The following is a 19016-nucleotide window of genomic DNA, read 5'->3' as shown; positions in this document are numbered from 1 at the left end:
TGATATGGTAGTGTCATAATGTTACCTCATCAGCATGGCAGGTACAGTATTGATATGGTAGTGTCATAATGTTACCTCATCAGCATGGTAGGTACAGTATTGATATGGTAGTGTCATAATGTTACCTCATCAGCATGGTAGGTACAGTATTGATATGGTAGTGTCATAATGTTACCTCATCAGCATGGTAGGTACAGTATTGATATGGTAGTGTCATAATGTTACCTCATCAGCATGGTAGGTACAGTATTGATATGGTAGTGTCATAATGTTACCTCATCAGCATGGTAGGTACAGTATTGATATGGTAGTGTCATAATGTTACCTCATCGGTATAGCAGGTACAGTATTGATATGGTAGTGTCATAATGTTACCTCATCAGCATAGCAGGTACAGTATTGATATGGTAGTGTCATAATGTTACCTCATCAGCATGGCAGGTATTTATAGGGTAGTGTCATAATGTTACCTCATCAGCATGGTAGGTACAGTATTGATATGGTAGTGTCATAATGTTACCTCATCGGTATAGCAGGTACAGTATTGATATGGTAGTGTCATAATGTTACCTCATCAGCATAGCAGGTACAGTATTGATATGGTAGTGTCATAATGTTACCTCATCAGCATGGCAGGTATTCATAGGGTAGTGTCATAATGTAACCTCATCAGCATGGCAGGTACTGTATTGATATGGTAGTGTCATAATGTTACCTCATCAGCATAGCAGGTATTTATAGGGTAGTGTCATAATGTTACCTCATCAGCATGGCAGGTACTGTATTGATATGGTAGTGTCATAATGTTACCTCATCAGCATAGCAGGTATTTATAGGGTAGTGTCATAATGTTACCTCATCAGCATGGCAGGTATTTATAGGGTAGTGTCATAATGTTACCTCATCAGCATGGCAGGTATTTATAGGGTAGTGTCATAATGTTACCTCATCAGCATAGCAGGTATTTATAGGGTAGTGTCATAATGTTACCTCGTCAGCATAGCAGGTACAGTATTGATATGGTAGTGTCATAATGTTACCTCATCAGCATAGCAGGTACAATATTTATAGGGTAGTGTCATAATGTTACCTCATCAGCATAGCAGGTACAGTATTGATATGGTAGTGTCATAATGTTACCTCATCAGCATGGCAGGTACAGTATTGATATGGTAGTGTCATAATGTTACCTCATCAGCATAGCAGGTACAGTATTGATATGGTAGTGTCATAATGTTACCTCATCAGCATAGCAGGTACAGTATTGATATGGTAGTGTCATAATGTTACCTCATCAGCATAGCAGGTACAGTATTGATATGGTAGTGTCATAATATTACCTCATCAGCATGGCAGGTATTTATAGGGTAGTGTCATAATGTTACCTCGTCAGCATAGCAGGTACAGTATTGATATGGTAGTGTCATAATGTTACCTCATCAGCATAGCAGGTACAGTATTGATATGGTAGTGTCATAATGTTACCTCATCAGCATAGCAGGTATTTATAGGGTAGTGTCATAATGTTACCTCATCAGCATAGCAGGTATTTATAGGGTAGTGTCATAATGTCACCTCGTCAGCATAGCAGGTATTTATAGGGTAGTGTCATAATGTTACCTCATTGGTATAGCAGGTACAGTATTGATAGGGTAGTGTCATAATGTTACCTCGTCAGCATAGCAGGTACAGTATTGATATGGTAGTGTCATAATGTTACCTCATCAGCATAGCAGGTACAGTATTGATATGGTAGTGTCATAATGTTACCTCATCAGCATGGCAGGTATTTATAGGGTAGTGTCATAATGTTACCTCATCAGCATGGCAGGTATTTATAGGGTAGTGTCATAATGTTACCTCATCAGCATAGCAGGTATTTATAGGGTAGTGTCATAATGTTACCTCATCAGCATAGCAGGTATTTATAGGGTAGTGTCATAATGTTACCTCATCAGCATAGCAGGTATTTATAGGGTAGTGTCATAATGTTACCTCATCAGCATGGCAGGTATTTATAGGGTAGTGTCATAATGTTACCTCATCAGCATGGCAGGTATTCATAGGGTAGTGTCATAATGTTACCTCATCAGCATAGCGTCATGTCTCTCCTCCTTTACTATTAGCAAGTGTGTGGAATGTCATTCACCTATTCACTTCAGCACACTAAGGCAATTCCACTACGCTTGCTGATGAACCTATGGGCTCACTCGTGCAATAGTACGTTTCCTTTCTTTCAACCAATGGACATAAATCTGGGGGAGTATTTACAGTGCCTTGAGAAAGTATTCACACCCCTTGACTTTTTCCACATTTTGTTGTTACAAAGTGGGATTAAAAAAGAGTTGTCTTTTTTTGTCAGGCCACAAGAATCCTGAACAGGTAATCAGATGGTTACCCGGACTATTTGCATTGTGTGCCACCCCTCCCCCCAACCCCTCTTTTACGCTGCTGCTATTCTCTGTTCATCTGATATGCATAGTCACTTTAACTATACATTCATGTACATACTACCTCAATTGGCCCAACCAACCAGTACTCCTGCACATTGGCTAACCGGGCTATCTGCATTGTGTCCCACCACCCGCCAACCCCTCTTTCACGCTACTGCTACTCTCTGTTTATCATATGTGCATAGTCACTTTAACCATATCTATATGTACATACTGCCTCAATCAGCCTGACTAACCAGTGCCTGTATATAGCCTCGCTACTGTTATAGTCTCACTACTGTATATAGCCTTGCTACTGTTATAGTCTCACTACTGTATATATCCTCGTTACTGTTATAGTCTTACTACTGTATATAGCCTCGCTACTGTTATAGTCTCACTACTGTATATAGCCTTGCTACTGTTATAGTCTCACTACTGTATATAGCCTTGCTACTGTTATAGTCTCACTACTGTATATATCCTCGTTACTGTTATAGTCTTACTACTGTATATAGCCTCGCTACTGTCATAGTCTCACTACTGTATATAGCCTTGCTACTGTTATAGTCTCACTACTGTATATATCCTCGTTACTGTTATAGTCTTACTACTGTATATAGCCTCGCTACTGTTATAGTCTTACTACTGTATATAGCCTCGCTACTGTTATAGTCCCACTACTGTATATAGCCTCGCTACTGTTATAGTCTCACTACTGTATATAGCCTCACTACTGTATATAGCCTCGCTACTGTTATAGTCTCACTACTGTATATATCCTCGTTACTGTTATAGTCTTACTACTGTATATAGCCTCGCTACTGTCATAGTCTCACTACTGTATATAGCCTTGCTACTGTTATAGTCTCACTACAGTATATAGCCTCACTACTGTATATAGCCTCGCTACTGTTATAGTCTCACTACTGTATATATCCTCGTTACTGTTATAGTCTTACTACTGTATATAGCCTCGCTACTGTCATAGTCTCACTACTGTATATAGCCTTGCTACTGTTATAGTCTCACTACTGTATATATCCTCGTTACTGTTATAGTCTTACTACTGTATATAGCCTCGCTACTGTTATAGTCTCACTACTGTATATAGCCTCGCTACTGTTATAGTCTCACTACTGTATATAGCCTCGCTACTGTTATAGGCTCACTACTGTATATAGCCTCGCTACTGTTATAGTCTCACTACTGTATATAGCCTCGCTACTGTTATAGTCTTACTACTGTATATAGCCTCGCTACTGTTATAGTCTCACTACTGTATATAGCCTCGTTACTGTTAGAATCTTACTACTGTATATAGCCTCGCTACTGTTATAGGCTCACTACTGTATATAGCCTCGCTACTGTTATAGGCTCACTACTGTATATAGCCTTGCTACTGTTATAGTCTCACTACTGTATATATCCTCGTTACTGTTATAGTCTTACTACTGTATATAGCCTCGCTACTGTCATAGTCTCACTACTGTATATAGCCTTGCTACTGTTATAGTCTCACTACTGTATATATCCTCGTTACTGTTATAGTCTTACTACTGTATATAGCCTCGCTACTGTTATAGGCTCACTACTGTATATAGCCTCGTTACTATTATAGGCTCACTACTGTATATAGCCTCGCTACTGTTATAGTCTTACTACTGTATATAGCCTCGCTACTGTTATAGTCCCACTACTGTATATAGCCTCGCTACTGTTATAGTCTCACTACTGTATATAGCCTCACTACTGTATATAGCCTCGCTACTGTTATAGTCTCACTACTGTATATATCCTCGTTACTGTTATAGTCTTACTACTGTATATAGCCTCGCTACTGTCATAGTCTCACTACTGTATATAGCCTCGCTACTGTTATAGTCTCACTACTGTATATAGCCTCGCTACTGTTATAGTCTCACTACTGTATAAAGCCTCGTTACTGTTAGAATCTTACTACTGTATATAGCCTCGCTACTGTTATAGGCTCACTACTGTATATAGCCTCGCTACTGTTATAGTCTCACTACTGTATATAGCCTCGCTACTGTTATAGTCTTACTACTGTATATAGCCTCGCTACTGTTATAGTCTCACTACTGTATATAGCCTCGCTACTGTTATAGTCTCACTACTGTATATAGCCTCGCTACTGTTATAGGCTCACTATTGTATATAGCCTCGCTACTGTTATAGTCTCACTACTGTATATAGCCTCGCTACTGTTATAGTCTTACTACTGTATATAGCCTCGCTACTGTTATAGTCCCACTACTGTATATAGCCTCGCTACTGTTATAGTCTCACTACTGTATATAGCCTCACTACTGTATATAGCCTCGCTACTGTTATAGTCTCACTACTGTATATAGCCTCACTACTGTATATTGCCTCGCTACTGTTATAGTCTCACTACTGTATATAGCCTCGTTACTGTTATAGTCTCGCTACTGTTATAGTCTCACTATTGTATACAGCCTCGCTACTGTTATTGTCTCACTACTGTATATGGCCTCGCTACTGTTATAGTCTCACTACTGTATATAGTCTCGCTACTGTTATTGTCTCACTACTGTATATAGCCTCGCTACTGTTATAGTCTCACTACTGTATATAGCCTCACTACTGTATATAGCCTCGCTACTGTATATAGCCTCGCTACTGTTATAGTCTCACTACTGTTATAGTCTCACTACTGTATATATCCTCGCTACTGTTATAGTCTCACTACTGTATATAGCCTCGCTACTGTTATTGTCTCACTACTGTATATAGCCTCGCTACTGTTATAGTCTCACTACTGTATATAGTCTCGCTACTGTTATTGTCTCACTACTGTATACAGCCTCGCTACTGTTATAGTCTCACTACTGTATATGGCCTCGCTACTAGAATGTATGCACACATGACTGTAAGTCGCTTTGGATAAAAGCGTCTGCTAAATGGCATATATTATTATTATTATATTATAGTCTCACTACTGTATATAGTCTCGCTACTGTTATTGTCTCACTACTGTATAAAGCCTCGCTACTGTTATAGTCTCACTACTGTATATAGCCTCGCTACTGTATATAGCCTCGCTACTGTTATAGTCTCACTACTGTTATAGTCTCACTATTTTATATATCCTCGCTACTGTTATAGTCTCACTACTGTATATAGTCTCGCTACTGTTATTGTCTCACTACTGTATATAGCCTCGCTACTGTTATAGTCTCACTACTGTATATAGTCTCGCTACTGTTATAGTCTCACTATTGTATACAGCCTCGCTACTGTTATTGTCTCACTACTGTATATGGCCTCGCTACTGTTATAGTCTCACTACTGTATATAGTCTCGCTACTGTTATTGTCTCACTACTGTATATAGCCTCGCTACTGTTATAGTCTCACTACTGTATATAGCCTCACTACTGTATATAGCCTCTCTACTGTATATAGCCTCGCTACTGTTATAGTCTCGCTACTGTTATAGTCTCACTACTGTATATAGTCTCACTACTGTTATAGTCTCACTACTGTTATAGTCTCACTACTGTATATAGCCTCGCTACTGTTATAGTCTCACTACTGTATATAGCCTCTCTACTGTTATAGTCATACTACTGTATGTAGCCTCTACTGTTATTGTCTTACTACTGTATATAGCCTCTCTACTGTTATAGTCTTACTACTGTATATAGCCTCTCTACTGTTATAGTCTTACTACTGTATGTAGCCTCTACTGTTATTGTCTTACTACTGTATATAGCCTCTCTACTGTTATAGTCTTACTACTGTATATAGCCTCTCTACTGTTATTGTCTTACTACTGTATATAGCCTCTCTACTGTTATAGTCTTACTACTGTATGTAGCCTCTACTGTTATTGTCTTACTACTGTATATAGCCTCTCTACTGTTATAGTCTTACTACTGTATATAGCCTCTCTACTGTTATAGTTTCACTACTGTATATAGCATCTCTACTGTTATAGTCTCACTACTGTATATAGCCTCTCTACTGTATATAGCATCTCTACTGTTATAGTCTTACTACTGTATATAGTCTCTCTACTGTTATAGTCTTACTACTGTTATAGTCTCACTACTGTATATAGCCTCTCTACTGTTATAGTCTTACTACTGTATATAGCCTCTCTACTGTTATAGTCTTACTACTGTATGTAGCTTCGCTACTGTTTTTTTTCACTGTATTTTTTACTGTTGTTTTTATATATTTACTTATCTATTGTTCACCTAATACCTATTTTTCATTGTTGGTTAGAGCCTGTAAGTAAGCATTTCACTGTAAGTCTACACCTGATGTATTCGGCGCATGTGACAAATAAACTTTGATTTTATTTGATCTACTCAAAATCATTCGTAATGTCAACGTGGAAGAGAAATTCAAACATTTGTAAAAGAAAAGATGTGAAAAATAAAGCACTAATATACAGTATCTTGAGAATTCAACCCCCTGAGTCAATACATGTTAGAATCACCTTTGGCAGCGATTACAACTGTGAGTCTTTCTGGGTGAGTCTATAAGAGCTTTGCACATCTGGATTGGGAAGAATTTGCCCATCCTTTTAAAAATGATTCTCTGTCAAATTGGTTGTTGATCATTAGTAGAAAACCATTTTCAGGTCTTGCCATAGATTTTCAAGCAGATTTAAGTCAAAACTGTAACTCGGCCACTTCATAGACTTCTTGGTAAGTAACTCCCACGTAGATTTCGCCTTGTGTTTTTGTCACGCCCAGGTCTGTTTCACCTGTCCCTGTGATTGTCTCCACCCCCTCCAGGTGTCGCTTATTTTCCCCAGTGTATTTATCCCTGTGTTTCCTGTCTCTCTGTGCCAGTTCGTCTTGTATGTTTTCCAAGTCAACCAGACGTTTTCCTGTTCTCCTGCTTTTTGTATTTTCCTTTTTCTAGTCCTCCCGGTTTTGACCCTTGCCTGTTTCTCAACTTTGTACTTTGCCTGACCATTCTGCCTGCCTGACCATTCTGCCTGCCTTGGCCATGAGCCTGTCTGCCACTCTGTACCTCCTGGACTCTGATCTGGTTTTAACATTTTTGCCTGTCCACAACCATTCTCTTGCCTACTCTTTATGGATTAATAAACATTGTTAGACTTAAACCATCTGCCTCCTGTGACAGCATCTGGGTCTCGCCTTGTGTCATGATAGTTTTAGGTTATTGTCCTGCTGAAAGGTGAATTAATCTCCCAGTGGCTGGTCGAAAGCAGACTGAACCAGGTTTTCTTCTAGGATTTTCCCTGTGCTTAGCTCAATTCCGTTTCTTTTTATCCTGAAACTCCCCAGTCCTTAACGATTACAAGCATACCCATAACATGATGCAGCCACCACTATCGTTGAAAATATGAGGAGTAGCACTCAGTAATGCGTTGTATTTGATTTGCCCCAAACATAAGGGAAACACGTTGTATTCAGGACATAACGGGAATTGCTTTGCCACAGGTGTTATAACAACTGTTTGATGAATCGTGTCATTTTACATCTGCCTGCAAGTCATCACATCGAGGAAATATTTTGAGGAATTCTAAATAGGAAATGTGCCTCTACAGCATATCTCAATGCAATATGAAACTCAGAATTGGGATCAGCAAAATGTTAAGATTGTTGTCATGGCTGTGTAAAGTCAGTTACCAACTCTCATCACTGTTCACATATCATGTAATTATTGTTATTTTGTACCTCTTATGACAGCTGTTAAGTAAAGTGTTCACACACTTTCATAAGACTGTGGCCTGAGACTCTGCGTCTCCCTCTCACTCTCTCTCTCTCTCTCTCTTTCTCTCTCTATACATCTCTCTGCATTTACACACTTTCATAACAACTACTTCGCTTTCTCTCTTTGCTTTAATCTCTCCGTGTTTCTACAGTTTCCTGTAAAGCCAATGATGTCACCATGGGGTCAAGGGAGTGAATGGACTGACAAGACATGGTCAGGTGGTCTCCTAGTTCTTTAGGAAACGCCAGTGCCAACAGAATGGTCCCCTGTCCACACGTCCAGACAGGCGGTGTCTCTGTCTGCATCCACACTATGAGCCACCACCATTCTACACGCTGACAGATTCTATTCAAAGTCAAAAGGTTAAACAGCAAGCAGCTTAATGAAGGCCAACAGATTAGAGTAGGGCCCCAGTAGAAAGAGAGAATTAAATTATTGTGAGAGGGAGAGTAGGATTGACAGTGAGAGAGTGTGTAAACACATGTGCATTGTGTATGTATGTATGTATGTATGTATGTATGTATGTATGTATGTATGTATGTATGTATGTATGTATGTATGTATGTATGTATGTATGTATGTATGTATGTATGTATGTATGTATGTATGTATGTATGTATGTATGTATGTATGTATGTATGTATGTATGTATGTATGTATGTATGTATGTATGTATGTATGTATGTATGTATGTATGTATGTATGTATGTATGTATGTATGTATGTATGTATGTATGTATGTATGTATGTATGTATGTATGTATGTATGTATGTATGTATGTATGTATGTATGTACACTACCGTTCAAAGGTTTGGGGTCACTTAGAAATATCCTTGTTTTTGAACGAAAAGCACTTTTTTTGTCCATTAGAATAAAATAAAATTGATCAGAAATACAGTGTAGACATTAATGTTGTAAATGACTATTGTAGCTGGAAACGGCTGATTTGTAATGGAATATCTACATAGGTGTACAGAGGCCCATTATCAGCAACCATCACTCCTGTGTTCTGATGGCACATTGTGTTAGCTAATTCAAGTTTATCATTTTAAAAGGCTAATTGATAATTAGAAAACCCTTTTGCAATTAAGTTAGCACAGTTGAAAACTGTTGTTCTGATTTTAAAGAAGCAATGAAACTGGCCTTCTTTAGACTAGTTGAGTATCTGGAGCATCAACATTTGTGGGTTCGATTACAGGCTCAAAATGGCTAGAAACAAAGAAATTACCAAGAAACTGAAGATCACGTACAACGCTGTCCCTCAACTGGTTGCTTCATTAAATGTACCCGCAAAACACCAGTCTCAACGTCAACAGTAAAGAGGCGACTCTGGGATGCTGGCCTTCTAGGCAGAGTTGCAAAGAAAAAGACATATTTCAGACTGGCCAATAAAATGAAAAGATTAAGATGGGCAAAATAACACAGACACTGGACAGAGGAACTCTGCCTCTGAACTTGTGAGGCGTCTGTTTCTCTAACTAGACACTCTAATGTACTTGTCATCTTGCTCAGTTGTGCACCAGGGCCTCCCACTCCTCTTTCTATTCTGGTTAGAGCCAGTTTGCACTGTTCTGTGAAGGGAGTAGTACACAGCATTGTACGAGTTCTTCAGTTTCTTGGCAATTTCTCGCATGGAATAGCCTTAATTTCCCAGAACAAGCATAGACTGACAAGTTCCAGAAGAAATTTCAGAAGAAATTTCCAGAAGAAATTCCTTTGTTTCAAACCCACAAATTCTGACGCTCCAGATACTCAACTAGTCTAAAGAAGGCCAGTTTTATTGCTTCTTTAAAATCAGAACAACAGTTTTCAACTGTGCTAACTTAATTGCAAAAGGGTTTTCTAATGATAATTTAGCCTTTTAAAACCATAAACTTGGATTAGCTAACACAACATGCCGTTGGAACACAGATATGATGGTTGCTGATAACAGGCCTCTGTACGGTTATGTAGATATTCCATCAAATCTGTCGTTTCCAGCTACAATAGTCATTTACAACATTAACAATGTCTACTCTGTATTTCTGATCAATTTGATCTTATTTTAATGGACAAAAAATGTGCTTTTCTTTCAAAAACAAGGACATTTCTAAGTGAACCCAAATCTTTGAACGGTAGTGTATGTATGGGTGTGTATGTGTGTGCGTGTGTGTGTGTGTATGTGTGTGTGCGTGTGCGTGTGCGTGTGTGCGCGTGTGTGTGTGTGTGTGTGTGTGTGTGTGTGTGTGTGTGTGTGTGTGTGTGTGTGTGTGTGTGTGTGTGTGTGTGTGTGTGTGTGTGTGTGTGTGTGTGTGTGTGTGTGTGTGTGTGTGTGTGTGTGTGTGTGTGTGTGTGTGTGTGTGTGTGTGTGTATAAAAGTGTTAGAAAACAGAAAACTGAAAACAGCAGGGAGGGGGTGCGGCAGTAGTGTGTGATTAGGAAGACCCAGGTGACGTCATTGCATCTGGTCAGGGAGAGTAGACTGCATGATGGTACATTCTGCTAGTCAGCAGGCAATTCATTGCGTCGAGACTGCAGTATGCATCTTCATAGGCACTTACTGTATAAACTTGTGGGGATGACAATGCTGCTGAGAACACGTATAATTCATATTGACCAGGGCATCCAACTGTTCCCATTGACATTACAAAAGAAATGTGCAGGCTGTGTGATTTTGTAAAATAAAGCAAAGCATTGTATTGCGAAATTTGCAACAGCCAAGGGAGGCCTGACAATCAGTCAGTCAGCTGTCATATCGCCCGGTGCTGAGCGGGTGCACCAGCCGAGCTAAGCACGAACAGATGGATGGGGAGCCGACATCGAAGGGCTCAAAGCGACTCTCCCTTCCTTCTCCTCTCCATGTATTTTCGCAAGGTCATACTGCAGCATAGCGGGGTTGTGTCCCCGGAGAACTGTGGTTTATCCATCATCAACACCGTGACAGTCGTGACAGGGACTATGACATAATTCATGTTATGTATTCATTCACATCTCACATTAGTGTGTACCCTAATCCGTAAATGCCTGAAAGTCAGATACACATACTATCTATCCTCGGTGGTCTGTGTTTAGTTTATGAACGACAAAATGGCAACCCTGTCTGAGAAACAACCACACATTAGACTATCTTGTTGGAATTGTGTGCTTACAAGGTGCCTACGAAATATTGGGCAGTGGCCTTCAATGCGCTATGCGACCTGAGCGTGGAAGAGCCCACGAGAGGATGGGGGGAAATGCACACCGTATTCAACTCAATTAAACCAGTACATTATGATGTCTTTAATCATAAGGACTGGAAACCTCCAATATGCAATTTGTAATATCAAAGGAAATACAACATGTTGGGGGATTATTTTATATCTACTGTAAAGTTGTACTATGACAAATATTAGAATAGCACCATAGAGAAATACATAATTGGCCAATAAGGATTACAATTATTATAGATTAATCTTAAATACAATAGTTTTATCATAGGGAGCACAAACAACAAAATCCAACGTCCATTTTGGTTTGGTATTCTATTCTGCCAATGCATATAATGCAGCAATTAGCACATGAAAGGTTTTATGTAACCAAATAAGCTGTTTACGTTTATTATGCGTGAAGAGGAGAGACTGGTGATTCAAGGCAGCAATTTCAGCAACTCGTCTAAATGGAATACATTCGATATAAGTGTGATGTTATCCAATGGATCTCAATGGCTGTAAATCAAGGGATGGGGTGGGGGGGGGGGTATGGTAGTGCTGCGTCTAGATAGGTGTGTAAGAACGAGTGCAGCCTAGGAGGCTTTGATCATGGAGGGGTGCATTTGCGTACAGAAACACAAAACCACTTACTTCCCAACGAAGTTCTCCAACACCGAGCTTTTCCCTGCACTCTGCCCGCCGACCACAGCGATTTGAGGTAGATCCAACTGGGAATTCTGACCGATAGCAGAGAAGGCATCTTGCATTTTATTCACAAGAGGAATAAGGTCTTCCATCCCCCGGTTCCCCATGATTGCAAGGGATTCGGTCGCTCCTTCTTAGTAGAAACAAATGAGGGAAAGCGTTCTCACTCAGAAACGAGCGCTTGTACCCCCCCTTTATCAGCCTTCCGTTATGAGGGTGTTTCAACGTTTGGAATCCGCCTTCTATATAAATATTGCTTGCACCCTCATTGATTACGCTTTCCCGGTGTCCCCTCTACACAGAACGCTTCTCCTCTCCTCACTCTCCTCTACAGCTATACGCAACTCTCTACCACGCAGCACCGAGGGATGATCTCTTCTTAGAATACGCTAGGGGATCCTTGCACTGACGCGCATGCACCACTCAGCGGCGATCTACCTCAACAGAATTGCGCCCTAGGCTTTGTGTGCTCTCTCTTACCGCTATGCTGTAAGAAATAGAAAATACAAGCTATGTAAACATTGTATTTATAAATAGGCTATATTGATACTTTGCTACATCATAGATTAATTATGCTATGCCCATGCTGATTGTGTTTGGTGGGCTTTGCGTGGATGGCAGTGTTGATCTGTCCATGGTGCTGAAATTGTTAAATAACGTCATCTGTTCCTCAGCCTCCTAGGGGAGAGAGGGCGACATACGCTACAGACAGTCACAGTACGCACACGGAGGAATAATAAGAGGTGCGCATCCCTGTAAAATACCGGGAGCAGGTGCACAATTTCACCTCCGTTTTACCAGCAAGAATAAGCAATACCTACCAGGAATAAGTGACCTCGGCGATGTTCCTTCAAAATAAAAGTCCCACAATAAAGACAAAATTCGTTTAAAAAATGTTGGAAATATTAGCAGACTTTGAATTTTGGGAAAGGAAATAGTTAAAAGCCGTAAAAGCACAAATAATATTATAGCACTGGCAATATTGTTAACAGCAATGAGAGTAATGATTAGGCCCTACTAGATAGTAATTATGTTAACAACAGTAGGCCTAATTTAAATCACAAAACATTATTTATAATGCTACTATTATGAATAATAATATCTTATAATAATCCACTTTAGAAAACACGTTTATATCCCATTGTTCTGTCATTCAGATGTATTCAATATTTGCATTTTAAATAGATTCGTTTTATTTACAAAAATACATGTGCCACAATGGGTGCCACAAAGGAGCACTTTTGCAGGTTACAATCAAACTGAATTGCAGTGCAGCTTACATAAGATATAATAAAATGAACATAATTCAATTCAATTGTCCATGAGCCAGAACCCCAGATTTAGGCTGTCAGGCTCAATGTCTCAAAGTGATTTTTTTTTGAAGGTCTATGTCCCTAGAGTTGGAAAATGTGTGATAGCAGTGCATCAATAGTAGCTTTCTGTGTGTTATCATCTTTCATCCCTCCATCCCATTCATTGACAAACAATGTCAGCATACAACAAGATATTGCTCACTTGTACCCTTTAATCATATACCATCGGAAAGCTTAGAGTAACAGCAATCCATCAGACACATTTTCAGGAATGTTCAGGTCAACAGAACTTTAACCTTTGACCTCTGGGGGGTATGTGATGGACATATTAAGTTTGTGCTTTTCAAAAAACCAATTTCTATGTTCTATGTTTGTGCTTTTCTAATCAAAACCAAATCAAATCAAATGTTATTTCTCACATACACGTGTTTAGCAGATGCTATTGTGGTTGTAGCGAAATGCTTCTGTTTCTAGCTCTAAACGTGTAGTCATATCTAAAAGATGTCACAACAAGCTACCATTGCTACACTGCCATCATACATTTTCCAACTCTAGGGACATAATACTTCCAAAAAATTGTCACGTGACATGGTTGGCCCAAGTGAGCCCGACCGACGCATCTAGCTCATGGATTAAAAAGAGAAACACAAGAACATTTCACTTTGAACAACTACCCTATCTACTGTCTGTTATAAACCCGAACTAATGACTGAAGGCTTCAGTGTTAAATTGAACATACATATTGCACCGTACACAATTTTCTGTACATTATGTTCCAGTAAATGGGGGTCCATTCTACTCAGGAGCACTTCCACTTCTGTGGCCCTTTAAAGGCATTTACAGACGGTCCGCTGTGAGCGCCAAAGGTACCATTGACTTCAATGGGAGTAGGGCGGCGGATGGCAAAACGCAAGCAGTTTTGCAAGTGGCACGGTTCGTGGTGCTCGCTACCGTGATAGGCTTCAATGGGAGAAGGGCTGAGCACAACCGGGACGGACGGTGCTATCCGGGTTCCTTGGGACGTCACTACAATAAACCCTAACCTTAATAACGCCTAGCCTTACCCTAACCTTAAACATTTTATATTTCAACTTCAATGGGGTATGGATGTCCCAAGGATCCCAGATAGTAGGAACCCAATCGGGAATGCTGGTCTCTACACAAGGTAGGCAGACTTTCTCACCTCGTCCATTTACCATGGCCAACCATTTACCATTGCTGTGTGTCGTGTCACAGTTAAAGGGGGTTCGATACTACTTAGTAGCACCTCTACTTTCCAAATCCACAGATTTACACCCCAAGCAGTGTAGCGGCTCATTCTGCAGCCCTTGAAGAATGGCAAATCAGACTCCTTTCCTGCAGTCAAATTACCTAGTGGAATGTTCCTAATAATTCATAAACATTCTTTTTTAAAACCTGCCAAAAATCCGGTGTTTCTGTCAAACATGATTTGTTGTATTTCAGTCTTCTGTGTTGTATATAAAATGTTATATTGGGATGCAAACTCAAAATGGAATACATTTCAACTCGAATCTGAAATAGCCCACGTTAACATATGTAGCTTAAGAAAAAAGGTTCATGAAATCAATCATTTGCTAGTAACAGATGACATTCATATTCTGTCAATCTCTGAAACACACTTAGATAATAGCTTTGATGATACAGTGGAAGCAATACATGGTTATAACATTGACATAAATGCCAAAGGTGGAGGTATTACTGTTTACATTCAGAACCACATTTCTGTAAAGATTAGAGAGGATCTCATGTGAAATACTATTGAAGTAATATGGCTACAGGTTCATCTGCCTCACCAAAAGCCCATTCAGGTTAGAAGCTGCTATATATGACCAAGTGCTAACAGTCATTATCTGGATAACATGTGTGAAATGCTTGATAATGTATGTGATATCAACAGAGAGGTATATTTTCGGGGTGATTTAAATATTGACTGGCTTTCATCAAGCTGCCCACTCAAGAAAAAGCTCAACACTGTAACTAGTACCTGCAACCTGGTACAGGTTAATTTATCAGTCAACCTACCGGTGTAGTTACAAACAGTACAGGAATGAAATCATCAACATGTATTGATCACATCTTTAATAATTCTGCAGAAATGTGCTTTAAAGTGGTATCCAGATCCATCAGATGTAGCGATCACAATTTAGTGGCCATATCTAGAAATACCAAAGCTCCAAAATGCTGGGCCTAATATAGTGTATGTTGTTGATGAAAATAATATTTGTTGGTCTGTGGTGTGTAATGAGGAGCAATCAGAAACTGCACTTGAAACATTTATGAAATTGCATATTCCAGTTACAAATAAGCATGCACCCATTAAGAAAATGACTGTAAAAACAAACTGTTAAATCCCTGTGGAAAGATGAGGAATTGAAAAATGTATTGTTGAGAGGGATGAGACATAAGGAATGGCAAATAAGTTGAGTTGCACAACAGATTGGAAAATGTACTGCAAATGGAAAAATCATGTGACTAAACTGAATTAAAAAAGAAGAAATTATACTATGAAACAAAGATAAATCACATAAATAATAATCGTAAAAAGCTTTGGAGCACCTTAAATTACATTTTGGGCAAAAATGCAAACTCAGCTCCATCATTCATTGAATCAGATGGCAATTCATCACAAAACCCACTGACATCGCCAATTACTTTAATGATTAGCAAACTTAAGTATGACATGCCAGAAACAAATGCTGACACTACACACATCCAAGTATAACTGATGAAATGATGAAAGACAAGCATTGTAATTTTGAATTCCCTAAAGTGAGTGTGGAAGAGGTGGGAAAAGTATTGTTGTCTATCAACGATGACAAGCCACTTGGTCTGACAACTTTACTGAGAAAATGATTGAGGATAATAGCGGATTATATTGCCACTCATATTCAATCCTAGCCTACTAGAAAGTGTGTACCCTCGGGCCTGGAGGTAGGCAAAAGTAATTCCGCTACCCAAGAATAGTAAAGCTCCCTTTACTGGCTCAACTAGCGAACCAATCAGCCTGTTACCAATCCTTAGTAAACTTTTATATTTTATTGTGTTTGTCCAGATACAATGCTATTTACTGTAAACAAATTGACAACAGACTTTTAAGCACACTTATAGGGAATAACATTAAACAACTATAGCACCTACAGTACACAAATGACTGATTGGCTGAGAGAAATTGATGATAAATTGATGATAAAAGATTGTGGGAGCTGTTTTGTTAGACTTTAGTGTTGCTTTTGACATTATCGATCATAGTCTGCTGATTGAGAAACATATCTGTTATGGGTTTGTACCCCCTGTTATTTTGTGGATAAAGATTTACCTGTCTAACAGGACACAGAGGGTGTTCTTTAATGGAAGCCTCTCTAACATAATCCAGGTAGAATCAGGAATTCCCCAGGGCAGCTGTCTAGGCCCCTAACTTTTGTCAATCTTTACTAATGACATGCCACTGGCCTTGAGAAAAGCCAGTGTCTGTCTCCATGTATGTGGATGACAGCACTATACATGTCAGTTACTACAGCGAGTGAAATCACGGCAACACTTAACAAAGAGCTGCAGTTTCAGAATGGGTGGCAGAGAATAAGTTAGTCCTAAATATAAAATCATTCAATAAACCATAAACCTCAACTAAATCTTGCAATACATAATATGAAAATATAGTAAGTCGAGGTGAATAAACTTTTTGGAATATCCTGCTTGGATTGTAAACTGCTTGGATTGTAACCTGCTTGGATTGTAAACTGCTTGGATTGTAAACTGTCATGATCAAAACACATTGATACAACAGTAGCTAAAATGGGGAGACATCTGTCCATAATAAAGCGCTATTCTGCCTTCTTAACAACACTATCAATAAGGCAGGTACTACAGGCTCTAGTTTTGTCACACCTGGACTACTGTTCAGTCATTTTTGTTACTAAAGCACCTTATACCACCTACCACTGCGACCTGTATGCTCTAGTCGGCTGGCCTTCGCTACATATTCGTCGCCAGACCCACTGGCTCCAGGTCATCTACAAGTCCATGCTAGGTATAGCTCCGCCTTATCTCAGTTCACTGGTCACGATGGCAACACCCACCCGTAGCACGCGCTCCAGCAGGTGTATCTCACGGATCATTCCTAAAGCCAACACCTCATTTGGCCGCCTTTCGTTCCAGTTCTCTGCTGCCTGTGACTGGAACGAATTGCAAAAATTGCTGAAGTTGGAGACTTTTATCTTCCTCACCAACTTGAAACATCTGCTATCTGAGCAGCTAACCGATCGCTGCAGCTGTACATAGTCTATCGGTAAATAGCCCACCCAATTTTACCTTCCTCATCCCCATACTGTTTTTATTTATTTACTTTTCTGCTCTTTTGCACACCATTATCTCTACCTGTACATGATCATCTGATCATTTACCACTCCAGTGTTAATCTGCAATATTGTAATTATTTGCCTACCTCCTCATGCCTTTTGCACACAATGTATATAGACTCTCTTTTTTTCTACTGTGTTATTGACTTGTTAATTGTTTACTCCATGTATAACTCTGTGTTGTCTGTTCACACTGCTATGCTTTATCTTGGCCAGGTCGCAGTTGCAAATGAGAACTTGTTCTCAACTAGCCTACCTGGTTAAATAAAGGTGAAAAAAAATACAAAAATAAAATGTGGTTAGGTGCCACAGAATTACACTTGGCTCAGCACAGGGCTTCACGGCTGGCCCTTAAATGTACATGGAGAGCTAAAAGTACCAATATGCATGTAAATCTCTCATCAATCTCTCATGGCTCCAAGTAGAAGAGAGATTGACTTCATCACTACTTGTTTTTGTAAGAAGTGTTGACATGCTGAATTGCACCGAGCTGTCTGTTTTAAACTACAAGCACACAGCTCGGACACCCCTGCATACCCCACAAGACATGCCACCAAAGGTCTATTCACAATCCCCAAGTCAAGAACCGACTATGGGAGGTGCACAGTACTCCATAGACCCATGGCTACATGGAACTCTATTCCACATCAGGTAACTGACGCAAGCAGTAGAATCCGATTTAAAAAACAGATAACAAAACACCTTAATGGAACAGCGGGTACTGCTAAGACACACACACACAGGCAGACACACATAGACATGATGAGACACGCACTCTACACACACGTACACATGGATGTTGTATTGTAAGTATACGATGGTGGAGCAGTGACCTGAGGGAACACACTAAATGTATTGGGGAAATTGTTTTGAAATGCAATGTCATGTAATATTTTAAATTGTATATAAATTCCTTAATGTTGCAGGACCCCAGGAAGAGTAGACGCTGTCTTGCCAGGAACCAATGGGGATCCTTAATCAATACAAATTCAAATGGTACCAGGTGTCTTATTTTTTAAAGCCCATAACCATGTGTGTGAGGTGTATACTTTGGTTTCAAAGTAGATTTGTTTAAGACTACCAAGAAACACTGTCTGACCCTGACTTAGCCCACTGCAGTAAAATGTTACATGCAGTATGTTTTTCATATTGGACATACATATTGACCGTACATCATTTCCTGTACTTTGTCGCAATAAAAGGTGGTCCATTTTATTCAGGTGCACTTCTGCTTTCCTTTTCCACAGACTTCACACACCCAGCAGTGTGTAAACATACATG

At 39.6% G+C, this 19016-nt stretch overlaps 1 protein-coding gene across 11 annotated transcripts in view; it reads right to left on the bottom strand.

Moving 5' to 3' along the window:
- Positions 1–12443, bottom strand: part of LOC124007462 (dynamin-1-like) — a 108544-nt gene extending 96101 nt beyond the window's left edge. For 6 of the 11 annotated variants that reach the window (XR_006833936.1, XM_046318056.1, XM_046318054.1 and 3 more), the window contains exon 1: positions 11993–12443. Coding sequence is in view for 10 of the 11 variants with exons in the window: in XM_046318056.1 (XP_046174012.1) it covers positions 11993–12153 (161 nt within the window). In the remaining variant the exon portion in view is untranslated. The remainder of the gene's footprint in view (positions 1–11992) is intronic. The other 5 variants (XM_046318060.1, XM_046318059.1, XM_046318055.1 and 2 more) reach the window with 3 other exon arrangements.
- Between the last annotated feature and the right edge of the window lie 6573 nt (positions 12444–19016).

Source organism: Oncorhynchus gorbuscha, linkage group LG20 (assembly GCF_021184085.1).
Source record: "Oncorhynchus gorbuscha isolate QuinsamMale2020 ecotype Even-year linkage group LG20, OgorEven_v1.0, whole genome shotgun sequence".
Classification (NCBI taxonomy): Eukaryota; Metazoa; Chordata; class Actinopteri; order Salmoniformes; family Salmonidae; genus Oncorhynchus; species Oncorhynchus gorbuscha.
The sequence above is the reverse complement of the archived record's forward strand: the minus strand, read 5'-3'. Positions and strand labels throughout refer to the sequence as shown.